Raw genomic sequence first — 21,293 nt, forward strand, 5'->3', positions numbered from 1 at the left:
AACAAAATACTCAGTGCCATTGATGGCCCTTGTAGACATCGGACCGCAAATGTCTGAGTGTATTAACCCCAATACACTCTTAGCTCTATTGTTGCTTCTGGAATATGCTGCTTTGGCGTACTTACCTAGCATGCAGCCTCTGCATGTATCATCATGCTTGGTAGTAAGCACTAGAACCCCCATAATAGTTTCCTTGAGCATCCATAACGCCCCATGATGTAAGTGTCCCATCCTCCTATGCCACAATTCATTTAATTCTTTTCTCCATCGACATTACTGCTTATCAGTGCCATAGGAGACTCAAGTTGCAACTTGTATAATCTGTTGCTTCGAGCTCCAATCTAGGCCCTCTTTTTCCACCTCGAATGCTCGACATATACTCTATTACCAATGAAGTATACATCATATCCCTTATGTTGTAATTGAGAGACAGAAATCAAATTCATTCCCATACCCAGCACATGTAGTACATTTGTGGCCCGAAGACTATCTCATGTTGTTGTCTGGAATATGGCGGTTCCTTTTCCTATTGGGGTGCACTTCGTCATGTTACCCATTGTGATTTGAAAGTTCATATGTTCCTCCTGATAGCTCGAGAAATATTCTCGTTCTCCAGTCATATGAGTTGAAGCCCCGCTATCAATGTACCAGTCCTCAGCTGATGCAGAACTTGATAGGCAAGCAAACTCCTCTTCCAGCCTGGAAGCTAATTCAGAAATATTCTGATCCCTACTATTCTCCATGCCCTTTTTCTTTGCTTCCATCTTGCCTGAACCTTCCTCTGATACCATGTGAAAATTTGTTGCAATAATTGATTTATTTCTCCTACTTATTTATGATAAGTTATTTACCAATACTTCAGTAAATACCAAAATAAATTCAGTTGCAGACTTCACAAACTAGAACTGAAAATTAAACGGCAAGAGAAACATCAACGTATGAACAATCACATTGACACACTTGTTTTTGGACAATCGTCCCCGGAAAAACCCAATGTGGGAAAATTGATGCAGCAAATCTAAAGATTCTTATTATTGGCAGTAAATATCTGAATACAATCTAGGATGCTCATCTAGCAATCCTTTACAAAGAAAATACAGGCGGAAAATCTGAGTGAGTTTGACCTCACTTCATCAGACAGAATTTCGGCTGATCCAGCACAAGACTAGCTAACCTTGGCTATTTTCGCGTTGGATCTGCGTCATCCCTGTGTCAACTACTCTGTCCTCTGTGTCAGCTCTCCTGGTTGTTCTGGCAGTTCTCGACAGTTCCCGGCAGTTCTGGTTGTTTTGGATTTTGCGTGACAGGCAAATTTTCTACTCTGCACTGGCCCTTTTGGCTCTGCGACAGGACTGCGTGGTCCTAGACTGGCCCAGCGTCAGCTCTCCAGGCTGCTGCACTGCCTCTCTGCAAGCTCTCTCCGCCTCCCTGTTCTGTATTTTCCGCAAAGTCCTCCCGGATTCTCTTTGCTCCTCAGCTGCAAGATCTCCCCAATCGATTTTCCTCCTGAGAACTCACCTTAGAAAATCAATTTCCTCAATCTCTTTGTGTGTTTCCAAATGAACCCCAAGCCTCCATTTTATACTTTTCCTGTTGAGTCTTCAACAACCGAGATTAAGTCTCTAATCAACGGTTAAAATTAAAACATGACTTGATCCGCCTTCTAGATCATTCTCACCCATATTTTGATTAATACCCATTAATATTTTAATTTCCCTAAGTTTAGACTTAGGAACTCCATTAAAAATATTAATTATTTTAATAAAATACAATCTAGGTGGAATTTCACCAAACAGTTTCTGTGTTCTTTAGAACTCATGTGCCTTAGCCTCTCCACCAATTTTCAACGCTAGAGCACTTCTAATGCTACCAAAAACTAACAATGTTCAAATCGCAAACTACTTAGTGATGTCATCTTCACAAATCAACCTCGACCACAAAACCCCAGGCTACAAAATTTAAAAATAGTTTTGTTGTCGTTAAAAGAAGAAATTTGTTGTTGCAAACCCTAGTGATCTCGGATCTCTCTCAAAGTTATCTAGAAAGCATTGATACCATGTTAAATCTCCTAATGCCAGCCCAGATTTATTTTCTCATGGCAATTATTTATTCCCAACAATTTATTTAATTTGTGAAATAAATTCTAAACTGCCAAAAAATAAAATCATTGGTATTAATACCTCTAGAAAATATACGCAGCAGAAATAAAATTCGGAGAGATCATTCACACATTGCAACAAATAAATAATTCACCCACAACAATTCTCCATCATTTATTCATCTGGAAAATCAGGGCCTTTGACCCACAAAGTATTACAATGAAAAATACAATTGCTAGATCTTATAACTCGGAACCCATTGGATGAATTTGGCCTCCTGGGAATCAACATCTGAAGGAATTCGGCCTGGAGAAATTTGACCCATTCAATCTGCTAGCAAATTCACCCTGCGCCTTCCCTACGAGATGCCACTATGCCTCAAGAAATTTGGTCTCTAGCAAATCGTTTTCTCCAAATTAAATCGACCTCCCTCTCTTTAGCAACTCAACCCTGCAATTTCCACAACTCGACCTCCTTGATTCGCCCTCAAATTCTCATGTACTTCTCCTATGCGCTTCAGTCTACTGAGTCACACACACTAGAGAAAATCACTTTTTCTCTATTTGCCCTCTCTTGTGTCTTCACCTCTTCCTTAGGCTTCTTTTTATAATCTTAACTAAGCCCAAATCCCTAACCCTAATCTCCCTTCTCGAAGATCTTGGAGATCAATGGTTGAGATTATTTCTAAGTCATTTATATAATTAAATTATTTATCCTTAGAAAATGACTTAACAGTCCACAATAATTAATTGGCTTTAATTAATAAATCATCTTCCACATGCTAAGACACCAGCCTATGCGGAAGAACTTCCAAAGCTATCATAAATTTCAACAAATCTTAAAATTAATTTGGAAATATTCAACTATTTGAAACCATGGTGTTGTAGGTTATATCTGTTATTTAAAGTTTAAATTTATTTACCTTTCTGTACTCTGTTTTAAATTTCATTTCATATCCTAAGGGTACTCTAACAAAATTAATCTAAGAAGCAGTACATTTGACTTCAATTACCCATCACTTCTATGAATTAAATGGGATCTAAAGTTAAATGGTGTTCATTTTATTTAAATGTGAGCACATTTCAGTGGTCTTGACAGCAGCAAATTTAAATTGATTTACGCATTAAACATTCAAAATTGAATATTTAATTAATACTGGCAGCAATTAAATTGACTCTCAATGAATGAATGGTGGTGTTTGATGGTTTAGCACATGAATCTTTTATTTCTGCATTTACCGCAAGAAAATTAATCTCATTTCATGATCATTAATTGTGTTGAACATTTAAATTAATCATATCAGCACTCATCAAATGTGACATGGATCAGACTTTAAAATGTTTGAATTTCATGTAGGGTGTCTTATTTTAAATTCCAAATTTTATATCTGGCAACCCACAAATGTTATTTTATTTCAAGTTTTGACATACATTTTAAGGAACCACTTGTGGAAGCAAGTACATTAATTTTCATGGGTAACATTAATGGAATCTAAATCCGCTTGCACATTTTAATTCTCTGTATCATGGTTTGGCAAACACTCCACTTTATAATGGTCTTATCTTATACATGAACATCTAAATTTACCATATGTGTTAAAATCTCTAATTCAGCACCCCACGTAGAGTGTGACATGTACAGCAGTAAGGGGGGGTGAGGAGAGGGAGAGGCGTTGGCATCATCCCATGCTCAACCCCTCCCAATCATAATGTCAAAGATCAATCCACCCAGTGGTTACTGGCATGAGCCAGCCCTCTTTCCTCATTCACTCCAAGGTCATGCCAGTACAGTTGAAGTCGTCATTCTAAGGGATATTGCAGGGTTGGACTTGCACAAAGGTTTAAGTCCATTTAAGAAAATCTGCAAGGCCTCAGCCAGGTGTGCAAGGAGTCATGCTCACACTTGGGACAAAGCCATCGTTTTTTAGGCATACAACAGCCGAGGCCGTTACATTTCACAGTGACCCGAGTAGTTATTTCTGCTCTGTTCTATGGCACATAAGGTTGTGCTAACACTTGAGGGAGTTATGCAGTTGGTATATTCCCGACTCAATGGTTGGAAAGGATAACTGGCAACACTCATATGGGCCAATTGTGGAGGAAGGGAAAGGAACCTGCAATGGGACCCCTCCGCAATTCCAAGGCAGAGAGGGACACAGCTGCTGCTGCCATAGCATATCACATCTTCACTTCCTCGAAGCAGCAACATTGTGTCCAACAGCTGGAGAAGTGAACCAAGGCAACAAGAAAGATGATAGCAAAGGGCCAAATGGAAGGAAAATCGCAAAATTTGTTAAGGATCCAGGAACTTCAAGCACCCAGGACACAAAACTCTAGTTCACTTGGGAAGTATACCGGCATACAAAAGGTTTCATTGCAGAGGCTTTGTCCCTACCGGAAGAGGAACAGCAGCACATTGTTGATAAGCTGGATGTTGTCAAGCAACACAGCAGATCCTTAATAACCCTGCTCTCCTAATTAGTGAAAAAGCAAGGTCGAAAGGTTCAGGTTCGAGCACCAAGAACCTCTAAGGATGTTCCCATCACCCTCTCTAATGAGGCAGATCACCCTGGTGCGCCCTGACCTTCTGGTTCTCTTCTTGGTCTTGCATTTTTTGCTAGTCTCCTTAGCTTTTTACAACAATCTTTAGTTTATTATGTTACATGATGTTGATACATTTAAGGCTCGATTTCCCCTTATGGGTGGGTCAAGTTTTGTTGCAAATGACTATTACATCCCAGTTTCCCCTCTCAGGGTAGGATCCTCAGATTCACTTTTGTTACTGTCTCTGTCAAGGTCATGGGCTTGTTACATCTTGGTTTTCCATCACAAGGCAGGATACTTAACTAGATTTTTGTTACAGATTCTTGTCATTTTCATGGACTTGCCTCTAACAACTACACCAAAAACTGTTCATAAGCTTTCTAAACAAAATAACAAATGGCATGTATGTATAAATTTTTGATGAAGCAATAGAAAGGACCTACTAACTTACAAAAAGAAAAACTACAAGAAAACTCTATTCCAACAACCTAGGCAGCTTAATTCCTTATGATCTCTTTAATTAGATTGAATTCTTCAGCTCATAGAATTAAATACACTTGCTGGAAATTTAACTGAAAATAAAAATACTCGGAAGCTACAGGAAACCAATCCCCAAAATACACACAAAAATTCTTGCCCTTTAAATATCAGTTTTTCATTAAAATTACCCCAAGCTTGCAAGGGTTCCCAAATTAGGAAAATAGCCCACTGGAAAAATAAAATAAAATAAATTACAGCAAAACCTAGTTGTTTTGGTGCACCATACAGCCTGTACAGCCCTACCAAAACCTGTCGTAGAACCCTCCCGCTGCTGTTGAAATCTATCCTAGAAATTTGTACAACCGCCCTACCCTTTTGTTGGGTTGCATGGTCTCCTGAAGTCACCTCTGCACCTGTTGTGTATGGCCACTTCAATTTCTAAAAGTTGGGTTAATCTTCTTCTGCTACTCACATTGTTTCCTCTTTTCTCCTTTGGACTTGCATACTGAGTGAACATTCTTTATCACTATCTCACTTGTGTTTTTCTAACATGCTCTGTGTCTTTTCTTTTCACTTTGTCTTTCTTTTATAACATCAACTAATGACCAAGTCTCCATAACCCTAATCTCTCAATGAGACTGACGGTTGAGATTAAATCCCAATCGACAGTGGAGTATGTTTCTGCATATCAAAAAATAGATATCATTCTAAAGTGATTCTAAGCAAGCCCTTTGTGAAAAGAAAGTTGGAAACATTCAAAGACAAACTTGTATTGGTGCAGAATTCCTTCCTAGCCAGGGTGTGATTCAACTTTAGGTTGTGAAGAAAGAGGGTTTGTTGTCCATAATAGTAAGAAAAGAAGCAAACTGTGCAGCAAGCCGTAATTATGTACTTTCATCTCTTACACAAATTGTACATCTCTGTTAAGGGGTGATTTTGTAAACCATACAGCTGTTGGTTTAGCAGGCCTCTACTGCAGATAATTCGGCCTCCTTTCTCTTGTTAATCCGGCACTGGAAAAACACTGGAAAACCTCTGGATGCATCTTCCTCACATTTTTTGTTGCTCCCTCTCTGATGCTCAATGTCTGGCTCAAACTTGTCTCTTGCCAAATCAATGCAACCGGGTAGCTCGATCTGCCTTAGTTCTTGCTCTCCCTCTTGTGTCTTTCTCCATCCCATCGACTTGCTCTTATAACCTCTCGTTGGAGCACCAACAGCCAAGATCTAATCGTGATCAATGGCTAAAGATCATCTTAGACTTGATCCATGTCTTTTTTTCGAAGTCTCTAGAGCATAAGTCGATCTCCTCAATTAATTCCCATTAATTAATCAATTTTCCTAAGTTAAACTTAGGCATTTTTAATTATTGATCAATTAATTTAATTGAGTGGTCTATAGGTGTTTTCTCCCAAAACCTTTTCTGGGTTTTGGAGATATCGTGTTCCTTAGCATCTTAGAAACAAATCGAGACTAGAACACTTGTCTGATGCTACCAAAAATTTAACACTCCCTCTTAGCGAGGAAGGTGTTCTCCACTATACCCATTGTTCTTTGAAATAGACGAACTTAGCTCACCCTAGAGCTTTCGATGTATATCTGCCACCTGCTACTTTGTGGGAAAATGTTGTAGCTAGACTACTCCACGTTGCACACAATCTCTGATGAAATGGTATTTTATGTCTAGATGCTTTGACCTATCATGGAACACTGGATTCTTAGAGGGCTTTATGCAACTCTGATTATCATAGTGGATATTGGTTGCCTCCATCTTCTAACTGAAGAGACTCATTAGCAGCCCCTGAAGCCAAATACCTTCGCATGTGGCCATGCTAGCTGCCATGCACTTTGCTTCTGCAAAGCTCAATGCCACAGACTTCTGCTTCCTGCTACATGAAGATATAACCCTCGATCCAACATTGAAGCAACACCCTAATGTGCACTTTCAATCAACTGAACTACCTACCCAATCTGCATCTGTATAACCACATAACCTGACACCATCACCTTGAGTATACCTCAACCCATACTCGACTATGTCGCGCAAGTACCTTAGTATATGCCTCGTTGTTGTCCAATGCACTCTCTTAGGTCCCACCATAAACTGATTGAGAGTGTTGACCGCGAAGCAGATATCTGGCCTAGTGTTGACCAAATACATGAAGGAACCAATGAGCTGTCTAGACAAGGTTGGGTCAAAGCATCCTCTGAGGCATCGACCTTCCTCTAGTTTGTAAGCATGGGCGTAGAGATAGGCCTACAGTCCTACATCCTGAACCTCTTCAGAATGTTTGTAGTTATCTACCTTGACCAAGGAAGATCTCCCCGTCCTTTTGCCATACTTCCAGGCCTAGGAAGTAATGCATCAGTCACAAATCCTTCATGTCAAACTTTGTTGCCAGGTTCCTCTTGCAGTCCTCTATGAGCCATGATGACCCAGTCAGAAAGAGGTCATCCACATACAACACTAGGATGAGCGGATCACCCTCTACCATCAAATAGTAAAGGTTGGGATCTATGTCACTCTTGACAAATCCCATTTTCTGCAAGTAATTGTAAATCCGACGATAACATGCCCTGGGAGCATGTTTGAGCCCGTATAGAGCTCTCTTCAGTCTGCCCACATGTGTGCCCCTCTCATGTGTTTCGAATCTCTCTGGTTGTTCAATGTATACCTCCTCCTCTATCACCATATTCAAGGTTGTCTTGACGTCCATCTAGTGAATCTGCAATCCCATCTGTGTTGCGAGAGATATAACGGACCAAATGGAAGTACATCTCCCAAACAAAGGTGAAGGTCTCTTCATAATCTATGCCTTCCTTCTGTGCATACCCCTTTGCCATAGACCTAGACTTGTACTTTTGTACGCTGCCATCTGCAACGTACTTGATCTTATAGATCCACCGAGAGTCCACAACTGACCTATCTACAGGTCTCAACACTAATTCCCAAACATCGTTAGTCATGAGAGAGTTGTACTCCTCTACCATGGCATCTAACCTGATGTTGTGCAGCCTCCTAATAGCTGGAAGGATCAACAACCTGTGCCACCAACGTCAAGTTCTTGTCTCAATGTCTACGTTCTATCATGTTCCTCCCAGGAACTCCTATGAACTCCTCTGCATCCCTCAGCGTCTAACAAACTTTCTTGCTGGTTCAACCACTAGTGGTGGAAGGATTGACTAGCTCCTCATCCTGCCTCTACTGCTCCGTCTACTACGAACTTAAATGATCTCCTACACTTGAGGTTGTGCTAGTACTAGTAACTGTACTAGATCCCTATGATTGTCCTTGTTGATGTACTAGTAACTGTACTAGATCCCTATGATTGTCCTTGTTGATGTCCTTGCGGTTGTCCCTGCTGCTGGACTAATGGATCTCCTACTGACTCACTATGATCACCTGCTAGCATCTCGCGATATCTCTTAAGGCCTTATCCTCCATGAATTTCACGTCTCACAATGATCTTTCTATTGCTAGGGATATAGATCTTGTATGCCTTAGAGGTTTCGTTATACCCAATGAAGAACTCCTTCTCTGCAATCTTATCCAATTTAGTACGTTTTTTTATCTGATATATGGCAGTAAACTACGCTGCCAAAGATCCTAAAGTGACTAACTTTTGGCTTCTCCCTGAGAAGACTTCTTCTGGTGTTATCTTCCCCGACGCTTCGTGAGGAACCCTGTTCTGTATACACATTGTCGTGTTACATGCCTCAACCCATAAAAACTTGGGCATGTCCTAGTCATACAACATGGCTCTTACAACCCCAACTAAAATAAACCTATTCTTTCGCTTTGCTACTCCATTTTGCTGAGGTTTGTAGGGAGTTGTCCATTCCCTCTCGATGCCTTCCTTCACATAGAATTTCATGAAGTCACTATCAATGTACTCTCTTTTGTTATCAAAGTGAAATACATTGATCTTTTCCCCTGTCACATTCTCCACTAGAGCCTTAAATCTCAGAAGCAACTGAAGACCTCATCCTTGGTCTTTAAGAAATAGATCCAAGTCTTCCTGAAATAGTCATCAATGAAGGTGACGAAGTACTCGTACCCTCTAAGAGATCTAATGGACATAGGGCCACAAATATCTGAGAGTATAAGTTGCAACACACCGTCGGATCTATTGTCACTTCTTGGGAATGCTACCTCAGCATATTTCCTAAGTACACATCCTCTACACACGTCATTGTGTTCCATGCTCAACTCTGGAACACCTGTTATTGTCTCTCTGAGCATCTTCAGTGCTCCATGGTGTAAATGTCTCATTCTGTTGTGCTAAAGCTCATTCAGGTCTCTTCCATTGCTACTGTTATCACTGTTGTTACTGCTAACTAGTGCCTTTGGAGACTCAAGCTGCAACTTGCACAATTTGTTGCTATGAACTCCAATTTGCCTCACCTTCTTCCAGTTCTAATGTCTAATAAACACCTTCTTCCCTACAAAATAGACATCATATCCCTTATCCTGTAGCTCTAACACTGACACTAGGTTCATACCAAGGCTTGTACATCTGTAATACTGGTAGTTGCCCCAAACTCTCTCTGAATCTCGATGGTGCCTACTCCAACTAGAGTGCATTTACTTTTATTACCCATCTAAATTTGGAAGTCCATTTGCTCCTCCTTATAGCTGGCAAAGTATTCTCTAACTCCTGTCATATGAGTTGATGTTCCAATTGTCTATATACCAAATACCCTGTGAAGTTTTGCTAGAGAGACAAGCTATCTAAGCAAATTCATTCTCCAACCTTGATGATAAATCAGAGGCATCAAATTCGTGTTGTGAATTATCTGATCTACTCTCTGGAGTCTTTTCCTGGGAATCTTATTAATTGTTGCTACAAGTCTGAGGCAATTAGCATTTTTCCGAGTATATCGAATTCCCTACCTCTCTGTAATTTGCACCCCTGATTTCCCTGCGCAAATATGGAAGTTGGTGCTTCAAATCTCCCTCAGCGTCTGCCTGATTTGCTTCCTTTCGCCTATAGCCTCGGATCTAATGTTTACAACTCTGATACCATGTGAAAAATCCACGATTGCAATTAACTGGAAATTTATCTCCTACTGATTGCAGTTTATTTGTTATTATGACAAATATCAATAAACTCACAATTGCAATCTTCACCAAAATAAAACATGCTACTAAAAATAATAGAAACTGAGAGATAAATATACATTCACAATAAAATTTTGACACAGCCATTTTGGATTAAATCGTCCCCGGAAAAACCACGAAGGGAAAACTGGTGTAGCAGATGTGGGTTTATTTTATTATTATGTAGCAATTTGGAGAGTACAATAATTTGGATCCTCAATTGGCAATCCTTTGGGAAATATAATGTCAAAATATCTAGGGGGAATGTTTCTCCCTCTAGAAATCAATTGGCCCTCTATTGGCTTGCTCGCACTGCCCTCTAGAAATGGGCATTGCCTGGCCTGGAATAACTCGCACCGCCTGCTAGTTGGCTCCAAGTGAGTTGTCCTGCCTCCCTTTGCCTCTGGAAAAATTCGCTCTGCGTCCTTAATGATCTTTCTCACCTCCGATAATTGAAATGTCCTCTCTCTGGCAACTCACACTATGGTTTTTGGCTACTCGCACTGGCTTATGCGACCTCTACTGCAAATAATTCGGCCCCCTTTCTCTTGCCAATCCAACACTTGAAAAACACCGAAAAACCTCCAGATGCCTCTTCCTCAAATTCTCTATTGCTCCCTCTCTCTGAGGCTCAATCTCTAGCTCAACCTTCTCCCTTGCTGAATCACTGCAACTGGGTAGCTCAATCTGCCTTAATTCTTGCTCTCCCTCTTGTGTCTTTCTCCATCCCATCGACTTGCTCTTATAATCTCTTGTTGGAGCATCAATGGCCAAGATCTAATCGTGATCGATGGCTAAGATCATCTTAGACTTGATCCATGTCTTTTTTTGGAAGCCTCTAGAGCATAAGACGATCTACTCAATTAATTCCCATTAATTAATCAATTTTCCTAAGTTAGACTTAGGCATTTTTAATTATTGATCAATTAATTTAATTGAGTGGAGATCTCATGTTCCTTAGTCTCTTAGACACAAATCGAGACTAGAACACGTCTGATGCTACAAAAAATTTAACAGGAAGTCGCATCGTGAGGTACTTGGTCTTATAACTCCTTGCTCCAACAATTCCTACCACTATTACTACTTCACTCGGGTACTTCACTACTACTACTTCAAAGGATGCTTGCACACCAGCGAAACTAGTTGTCTCAAGAAAAGAAGTACATATTTGTGTTGATCAATCTCTTAACTTGGTGTGCACTCAACAAAGAAATCTTAGATTTTCCTTCATATTCATTGATAATAAAAGATTTGCCATACTTGAGTAGGCGGCATTAGTTTGACCTTCTCATCAAATACATATTAGGGTTACCAAACACTACACCACAAACATCAAGAAGCACCACATCGACTTCTATTTCATCAATAAAGTGTTGGATTCACACTTATACTAAGAGGGGGGTGAATCAGTATAATACAATTTCTTACTTATTTAAACATTCAAGCATCATAAAACATCAATCTCATAAGCTAAAAATGAAACAAAAGATATACATGGAAACCCTTTCAAGAGAAAACCACAAAACTTCTTTATATGATAGTTCTTTATAGGCTCCAACGTACGAGACAAACCAATCCCCTCAATTGCTTTGTAGGAACCAACCTACAAGAGACACCAATCCCCTTTGACACTTTGTAATCTATTCAACTATGGTCCACTCTACTTCTCTGAATTTCTGCAATCATCTCATGCTCAGTTGCTTTCAACTAGGCGCTTCATTCAATTCCACATTTTCAGAACTACGCTTTACCAACGTGACATGTTTATAATTCAACATTCATAATACTAAGCACTTATCATCAAAAGTGCGCAATCAATAATCATCAATGCGCAATTGACGAAACGTTACAGCCCCAACACATACAACACATGTAACCTTGTGCTATGCCCTTTCACTTATAATATCAAGATATCAGGTGAAATCCCCAAAATCATTAACAAAGGAAATGCCCACAAAAACACCTTTCATTCAGTCCTCATGACAAGAAATCTTTTTGTTATCTAACTGCAAATCCTCCATCAGGTGACCGTTGTGACCACTGGGATATTGAATACCAGAGAGTTGGCAATACACTTATATCATAAAGCTCCCGATATGAAAAGTCTCGAGCGACAGACATACACCTATTGGCAAATTCCCTGTCAAATATTGTGATAGGTGGCGTTGTGGGTTCCAAACACCAATTTTCATATCAAGAAATCATGTAAAAACTTTAACACCAAAAATCACTACAAAACAAGGACTTTTGGAGCTCAAATGATGGCAAAAGATTTTGTCTCTTGTTGGAAAAAAATTTGCCAAATGACAAAACCATGACACTGAGATATCAAGATATCGAAGGTTCCATTGTATTTCTTAATCTCCTAAAAGCCAATATGTCGAGGACTTTGAGTCCCCAAGCGCTAAAACCTAGCACCTCTGCAACTAAGTGTTGGGACCAGGCGCTTTACCAGATATCAACGAAAATTGGGCCTTTGTCAAAATGTTGATATGGCAATATGCCAAGGTCACTTAGCCCTCAAGTGCTACACCTTAGCACCCTCGTGGCCAAGGTTGTTACCATGGGTTAACATATCGAGACATCGAAGAATTCAAAGACCATGCCTTATGTAAAAGTTTTGATATGCCAAGGGTCCAGTAGATGGACCCTTTACTAATGCCAATTTTTTTGTCCAGTAACTGACGGCAATGACTCCATAACTTTGGATTTGCAAGGTTTTTCACATTATAATAAAAATTTATGGTTTTTTAGAATTTCCAATTTATTGTTTATTTTGTGCCTCCAGTGACCTTTAATGCTACATTCATGCCTCTGATTAACTCATCCCTTTATTTCTTACTTCAGATCTCTACTTTTAGGACCTCGCTCTTCGACACTATTGTACGTCTCACTCCTCAAATCACATTGCTTCCATCGTTTCCATGCCATAATGCAATCACAAATCTTCATATTTATAGACATTTTGGGCAAATCTTGGCTTAGGTCATCTTAACTCGCACATCCCTTAATTTAGTGAGGCCAACTAGTAATATTGATGGGGTCACCACATAGAAAGGGTTTCCCCCTAACTTTGGGTCTCCCCTAACTTTGACATCAATGACAACACATCATTCAACATAAAGCTTGCACTGGTAATAAATATAATCTTATATTACTAGATAACTTTTAGCTCTACATCCTAATTCACCCAACCCAAAGGGTATGGATGAGCGTGATCACGCATTCAAACCAAGCATACCTACTATGTCCTCTACAATGAGATTTTCCTATGAATTAGAATTGAATATAACATTTATTTTGTTCTTCTTGATTTGAATCTTGATATAGAATAGCTTCATCATCTCCTTCTCCTCTTTGTGATGAAGGCTACTTAAGTTCACCGCCTTCTACAATGTTGTACAAACTATCTTTTCATCTATATCTACGCTACTTTCTATCTCCCTTCCTACATCTATTAGAAGATTCTTCTTCTTCTATTCCTACTTGCAATGCTTGAGATTCTACTCTAGGTGCAGTTTATAACATTTTTCTTTTGCATTACCATCAATGTTGCAATGATTAGAATGGTTATTAAGGTCTTTAGACACATGTAATGGTGGCAACCTTCTTATTTTTTCTTTTTTCTATCTTCTTCTCACCCTTATTCAAAACTCCATAATGGTTTTACTGCTTCAAAGAATTTTGGTTGCCCCTTTTTGTCAAATTCAATGTACTACACCTATACAAAAACCTTCTCTATGGTCGTGGGCTTATATAGCATAATTTGTATTCTTGTGTGACAGCAAAAAGTGAAGATCACCCAGGTACTTGACGATCACGTTTAGGTCTCAAGGATCTATTCCCAACTAAATACATTGCTTCTATAACTCTATAGTGTACTCTTGTACACTCTATCCTAGTCTTTGTCAATAATAGTGCCATCAAATACTATAGTCCTCTTCAAACCTATTTGGGTAAAACTAGGATTTGAGGAGATCTTTAAATACCTCACTTAGTTACTAGTGGGTCTCCCCATAGCCTACATGCCTCGGTGTGGCTCTCCCACCAAGTCTACACATGGCCTTCTATATTCAATCTAGCAAAAGATATTTTATGTTCCTCTCTATATTACGCAGAGTAAAATAGATAATTGTTGTAAGCAATGATTCAATTTAAGTGTGTCTACCTCACCTTCATAGGACTCAATCTCAAACGCATGTTAATATAATGGTTAGTGGAGTTCCCTTGCTCCAACTTCAACTCTTCCTTCTCTTTCCTTTGCTCTTCATTATATCCTCATTTCTCATGGGATTTGAGCTTCTCCTAAAAAAGGGGCGAATATTTTTCTCAATAAAGCTATGAGTATGGTCATGTTCCTTCATGTTCCTAGAAATATCGACTACTTGAGCTTCCATTCTAGTGAAGTTTCCTTTTCCTTCATCGATGGGTCCTTCCCAATGCTCTTCTTCAATTCTATGGATTGTGGCTACTTCTTTTCTTGTTGATCTCAAGATCCACGGGGTACAACTCTCTCGGAATTTTTGAGCTAAGTGAGCATATATTACGCTTAAGCCACCAAAAGCCCAAATAAACAAAATCTGATACTAATATGATCTATAAACTGCCTTAGATAGTCCAATGGATAGCTCCCTAAATAAATCTAAACTTAAAATGATTGTAGTGAGATTATACTCAACTACGCAATTATCATTTTTGTATTCTTAATGTTTTAACAACAACAAAAATACAACATTCAAATTATGTCACTATTATGGCATATGAAATAGACTATAATAGTAAAGCTCACAATGGAACACAAATATTCACCCTGCAAACCCATATGAGAAAACCACCATTTAATAAAGTATTGTGCCTTCTAACTTCTTATATTATGGAGATTACAATACAAATCACAAAGTTGTCCAAGCTTATTGCGAATCTATGATGATTACAATACAAATCACAAAGTTGTCCAAGCTTATTGCGAAGCTATGATACACTACAATCTTCTAGAATCCTCTATAAAATGCTTTTGTCTCTCTACTTTAAAAGCATCTTATCCCCACCAATGTCAATACCATGGCATAGGCGGCAGCCAGTGTAAAAGTGAACCCTTACATGCTCTTCGGATACTCATTATTCAGCCCCATTCTGAGCTTTGCCATTGGATGTATGCCCTTCAGGTCCATTTGGTTCTTGGACAATAGATGTCTAGCAATTTCCATGCAAGAGGCCTTCAAACTCCATGCCCACATTCTTCAAGCTCCTCCTTGACCAAATCCTTTTCAACGATTTACATCCTCTCTAGAGCTCCCATCAGCTAGGGGCACCAAGAGACAAACCAATAGCAGCATTGCCTCGAACACTAGACCAATGAAGACCTGAGGGACCATTCCCCTTCCCCAGAGACATCGCTAGACTAGATATCTTACCAATAGATAACTGAGGTCACCTGGACACTAGTGACAGGTTACTTCTTCCTAATAGTGGTGCAGTAGAGGGTACAAATCTTCACCCAGCTTTCCCTCAGAGCACCATTATATTTTGAGTTCTCTTGATTCCATCTTGGGTATTAGGAAAGATAGATCTATATCTAGTGGATCATGACCTAGTCCCTGACTCCTTTCCGCAGTCACCCGCACTTTTGGAGTTGAGGGTTTTGTATGTTTTAGCATATAGACATTATGTTTCTACTTTATTGCTTGTTCTTTGTATAAGAGACCTTTTAGTACTCTTGCGTTGATCGACACCATTGTACTCAACAGTCCCATTGACCTACCTTTGTAGTCATTTCTTGGACATTAACATGATTATCTTATCTTATCATATCTAGTAAGTTTTTTATTGTTAGAATTAGGGTTTTGAAACCCTCTTAGAACCTCCATGATGCTTCTAGAAGTCTCTAGTGGATCTCACATGTTACTAACTGCCCATATTCAAATTATTGTGAACTAACATGGTTGCCACTTAGACTGTTGGAAATATTTGGATCATTACCTTGCGAGGGCCATAACTTTCACATACGAGCTCTATTTTAGGTGCACGACAATTCATTGAAAAGATCTCAATGAGAAAAACAATTTCTATCTTGGCTAAAGAAAGCTTACAGCAACCCTCAACAATCAAAAGGCCAAAAAATCCTTGTTTAGGATCCAAAAAATGTGTCAAAGATTTATGCCCTAAAATCTAACAAAATCAACCCCATCTCTAAGATGTCCCAAATTGTAATCTCCCTCACTTAGAAATCAACAGGTTTATATATTACTTATGTAGATCTATTTTGGAGGCTTGGCCTTTTGATGAATTGGTGTATAATCCAACTCTCAATGATCTATAAGCTAAGTTGTTAAGCAGTCAAGTAGTTCATTAAGTGAGATATGGGACATCAATGGTCACACCAGACTTTGTGACTAGTGATTAGTTTGGGTTCTATTTATAGCTACATTGCACGGGTTCACGAACCCGAGGGTGGGGTTCTTGAACCCGTCCCAAGTTCTCGTCCCCAAGTACTGGGTTCGAATACAAGTTCTTCTAAAACATAACCAAAAGAATCGGGTTCTCCGAGTAAGCATCGGGTTCATCGCAACCAAAATTTGGGTTCTTTTGTCTAATTAGGTGCACTGAACCCCGACAACGGCTGCGTGGAACCCCAAAATCAAGCTCGACCTTTTTAATTCTCTTTCAGCAGTTTCGACCTAGAGATGGCCACTGTAGATTCATTGTGTAGGTCGAATGTCATTACTATTGTAGCTATGTAGCTGGAGAGCATGCTAAGTGAAGATCTAAGTGATGTTGATGGCATGGCTTGAGGAAGCCATTGTTCACTATTTTGAAATTCCATAGTTCATGTTTGGAGATGCCTTAAGGCAAATTTTGAATGTATATGACAATGGACATATATCATGATTCTTACTAATATGTAAACTCCAATTTGCACTTGATATGAAACTAGAAATTTTGAAATTTCAATGTGAATGTTCAATGTTCAATGATGTACATGTTTAAATCATAAATATTTTATTTTTCTTGTTTAAAGTTGGAAAATATACAAATTCATATATATTATAATTTATAATATATATATATAGCCCCAAGAGATAGCTTAGTTGGTTGAGTTCCTGTTGCTAAGTACCTCGCTTATCAGGAGGTCACAGGGTCAAATCTCCTCGACGCCCTTGGGGTTAGGCCTTGCTAGTTTGGCCGATGGGTAGATCCCTTCAGATTGATCTACCTGGATTTTCCTGTGGATGTAGCGGTCACTCAGTGTCCGTGAACCACCCTTAAAAAAAAAAATATATATATATATATATATATATATATACCCTCGACGAACCCACGCACCCTATTTCAAAAAGTGGCGTACCCATCCCCGAACCCATGTTCCCTAGCAACAAATTTTTATAGGAGAGGGTTAAATGATAGGGTTCCTTGAAGTTGTTCGTGCAATGATAGTGTCTTGAGTTGTATTGCTGAACTGTCTTCAGCTGTCTTGCAGGACAATGAATGGAGCTGAGTGAGATCAAGCTCACAGTGACATATGTCAACGTGGGACAGAGGACATGTGGTCATGGAAGTAATGTACAATTTTTGTTAAAAGAGGGAATGGCTTTAGAGTAGGTTTTCTTCCAATTTCTCAGGTACTCCCCACCATAAATCTATGTCTCATGTGTAACTAATACGTGTTATGTTTATGATATTGTTGTGTGACGTTTTCTTTATACACATACTCTTTGCCGCTAAAACACTTGTTTAAAGATGTAGTATGTATAGAAGGCCCTCTGTAGTAGGACAGTCAGATGGTATTAGGTTCGCAAATTGCAACCATTGATTGTTCAACATGATTAACTAAGCTCGTGTGTTTTGTATTGATCCGAACTACAAGTACACTGTATCTTACATCAAAAGTTGATGGGAAATGAGTTGCACAGCGATTGCTCATTGAACAATACCAACTGCCAATTGTGGAAGGAGCCTTGAATGATCCTCCCATACCTTCTAAGTTTAGATGAATTAAAAAGGAAGAAAGAAAAAAATACCATATATTTCCTCTGGAATGAAAATTGATGATGGTAGGTGGCTTGCTCAACGCGTCAGTTTGGTCTTTTGGTTAAGGATAGGTCTCCATTTCTGGGAATGCAAACATTGAATACAAAACACAGTTGCTTTGCGAGTCAACATGCCACACATAAATAAATAACTGAGCAGGCAAGCAATGACCCTCAATAGGACCTCTATCAACACTGTTTCTGTTGGAATAACCAACAACTAACTAACTGAGCAGGCAAGCAATGACCCTCTACAGAACCTCTATGAACATTGTTTCAGTTGGGATAACCAATAACTAACTAACTGAGCAGGCAAGCAATGACCCTCAAATGGACCTCCAACAACATCGTTTAGGTTGGGATGACCAGTAACTAACTAACTGAGCAGGGAAGCAATGACCCTCAACAGGGGACCTCTATCAACACTGTTTCAACTTGGGATGCCCAATAACAAGGCCACAATGCGCTAAAAGGGTCCAATGATATGCACCAACAGCACAAAAAAGCCGACCAAAAACATCCCCAAGAATCAAAAACGCGTGGCCCGTTTGGGAGAAAAAATAAAAATGTGAAACCTACAAAATGTTTCTTGTAAATTCAAATGAGCACCCACATGGATATTTGTTAAAGAAATGGAACTTACAGTCTGATCATTGCAGTCTGAAGAAGAAGAATTCTCGTCTGTGCGGCGCTTTCTCTTGTCTGACATTTGTCCGAACCTTTTCCTCTCCCGTTCCCTTTGCATGGAATGGGATTTTATTGGGGTGTTGTTCATATATGAAACCGATGACGACGATAATGCCGTTCTAAGTGCTCACTGTCCCAAATATAATGTCTCCCACACCCAAACACAGATACTGTGGATTCGTACTGTGCAGCTATCACGAATATTTGAGCGACATTTTCTCACTTAGGAGAATTATTCTCTACAAGATTTGTTTTCATTCATTTGCCCTGTCGACCATTACTTACGCCGTAAAAGTCGGCGACATTGCCATCGTGAATGCCTTTTTGCTTCGATTGCTTTTTGGTATTTGTATCGATTATGGGTGGACCCCATGAGTAGTTTTCGTGTCTTTTACTCCTAATGAGTTACACCTGTTATATGAAGAAAGGAAAAAATGGTCACAGGTCCCTTCCTTGAATCTTCATGAGAGCAAGGAAAAGATATTGAATAGTTATGGAAATTTGAATTTGTATTAAATGTTTTCTTTTTTGGTATTGCAACGTTATGAAAATAAATACAATTTTATTGGATTGGAGAGCGGTATATATATTCTTTGTGTGTGGAGTTATTTAAAAAAAAAACAAATTTAATGGATTTATTTGGAGATGAGGTATATTTATTGTGATTTTTTTTAACCATGGAAATTGGTAACTTTTTAGAGTGGTCTAGACTAGGTTTGACATCAAACTATCCAGTGGTCACTTTAACCCAAGAATACATCAACAGTTTATGAGTCAAATATATTAATAACTCGTGACTTACTAAGTGTCAAAGTGCCTTAAGGCACACTTGAGTCAATTTCTATCCTAGGAGGCATCTACCCTTCTAGCCTTATCACAATGAGCTAGAGTTTCATCAAGGATTTGAACCTTCGTGGAGAGAGTGCAAGACTTACCTCCCAACCATCTCATTGAACCACCTCAACCCATTGCAATCTTAAATGTGTTTTCCTATCTAAAATGGAATGGTGGTTAAGGTTTTATCTTTGAGGGGTTTCAAAGGCATATGTGGTTATTTAAATATGTATGTGAGTTTCTAGCATGTCGTTGTCATTCCATTTTTTATATTTAGGTTATTCGTTGTGTTGTTTTCTTGTGCAAACTCATTTCTAGGTTAGTATTCTATTGGTTGGGACCCACTTGTTATAGTTATATAGGTTATACATGCTAATTATACATAGGTGACATGTAAGTGTTACTCTCACCAATTTATACTCGGGTAGAATGTAATGATTAGAACAACAAAAAACCTATGATGCAATAAACGATTACCCTTGCTAATATATATATATAAGGGTTGTTCTTGCTAATTTATACTCGGGTAGAATGCAATGATTATACCCATTGGTCATGCATAGGTAGTAGGACATTGGATTTCATTAACTTAAGTGATGTGGGACATTAGATACCTGAGGAAGACATAGGGTTGCTTGGGAGAACTCATGGATGGGAGTGAAACCTGGGGAGCTTGTATAGGTTGCTTATACATGTCGATTATACATAGATAACATGTAACTGTTACTCTTGCTAATCTATACTCTGGTAGAATGTAATTATTATACCCATAAATTCTATATATATATATATATATATATATATATATATATATATATATATATATATTTAATGAGATGACAGCTTACACAAAATGTATGATACATAATGAGATGACAACTCACACGAAATGTAAATAAAAAAGGATCGATTTCTATCCCAAATTTTTAGGATTCCTACCCTGTTAAGATTAATGGTCACTAAGGAATAAGAATGACACCTTGTTTCCCACCCCTCAACTAAGCCTTCTGAGTGACTAATTCCATAATATACCCTCACAATAATGTGCAACCTTTGGGTAAATGTACCATAAACTTTTCAACCTATAACATGAATAAGGAGTGCTAATGGGTGGAAATAGGGATGTTGTTCCTCCTCTCCCAATGATATTATCTATGTCTTCCATACTACCCACTATCCATGTGTGCATTGGTTGAAAATCGTATTCCTCGTTCTTATACACACTAAAATAAATACATTGAATAGTCCCATATTCATAAATTAAAAATTCATCATTAACTACATCACATATTGTGATGTCCTAACTCGTTGTAGAGTCCATAAGATGATGACGTAATCCCATGTCAATGTCCTTGTGGCTTTCCTGTCACACTTTATAAGCAATCAGTGGCATTTAGCAATTAATGCATCTTAATGTATATAAATAATTTCAATGTTTCATAACCATGTGGATCAATACCACGAGTTACATCATATCACTATACAATTTATTTGTTCATGACCATCATGTAACATTAAAGTAT

At 38.7% G+C, this 21,293-nt stretch overlaps 1 protein-coding gene across 3 annotated transcripts in view; it reads right to left on the reverse strand.

The window, feature by feature from the left end:
• The window catches only part of LOC149258518 (uncharacterized), a 320,770-nt gene extending 301,515 nt beyond the window's left edge, over positions 1-19,255 (reverse strand). Inside the window, exon 1 of one of the 3 annotated variants that reach the window (XM_089415470.1) lies at positions 18,893-19,246. In XM_089415470.1, coding sequence (XP_089271596.1) covers positions 18,893-19,024 — 132 coding nt within the window. In that variant the 5' untranslated portion in view covers positions 19,025-19,246. Of the gene's footprint in view, positions 1-18,892 lie in introns of all 3 variants that reach the window. The other 2 variants (XM_089415474.1, XM_089415476.1) reach the window with 2 other exon arrangements.
• Between the last annotated feature and the right edge of the window lie 2,038 nt (positions 19,256-21,293).

Source organism: Pinus tabuliformis, chromosome 6 (genome assembly GCF_031772625.1).
Source record: "Pinus tabuliformis cultivar Carrire ecotype Pingquan chromosome 6, CPIR1, whole genome shotgun sequence".
Taxonomy (NCBI): domain Eukaryota; kingdom Viridiplantae; phylum Streptophyta; class Pinopsida; order Pinales; family Pinaceae; genus Pinus; species Pinus tabuliformis.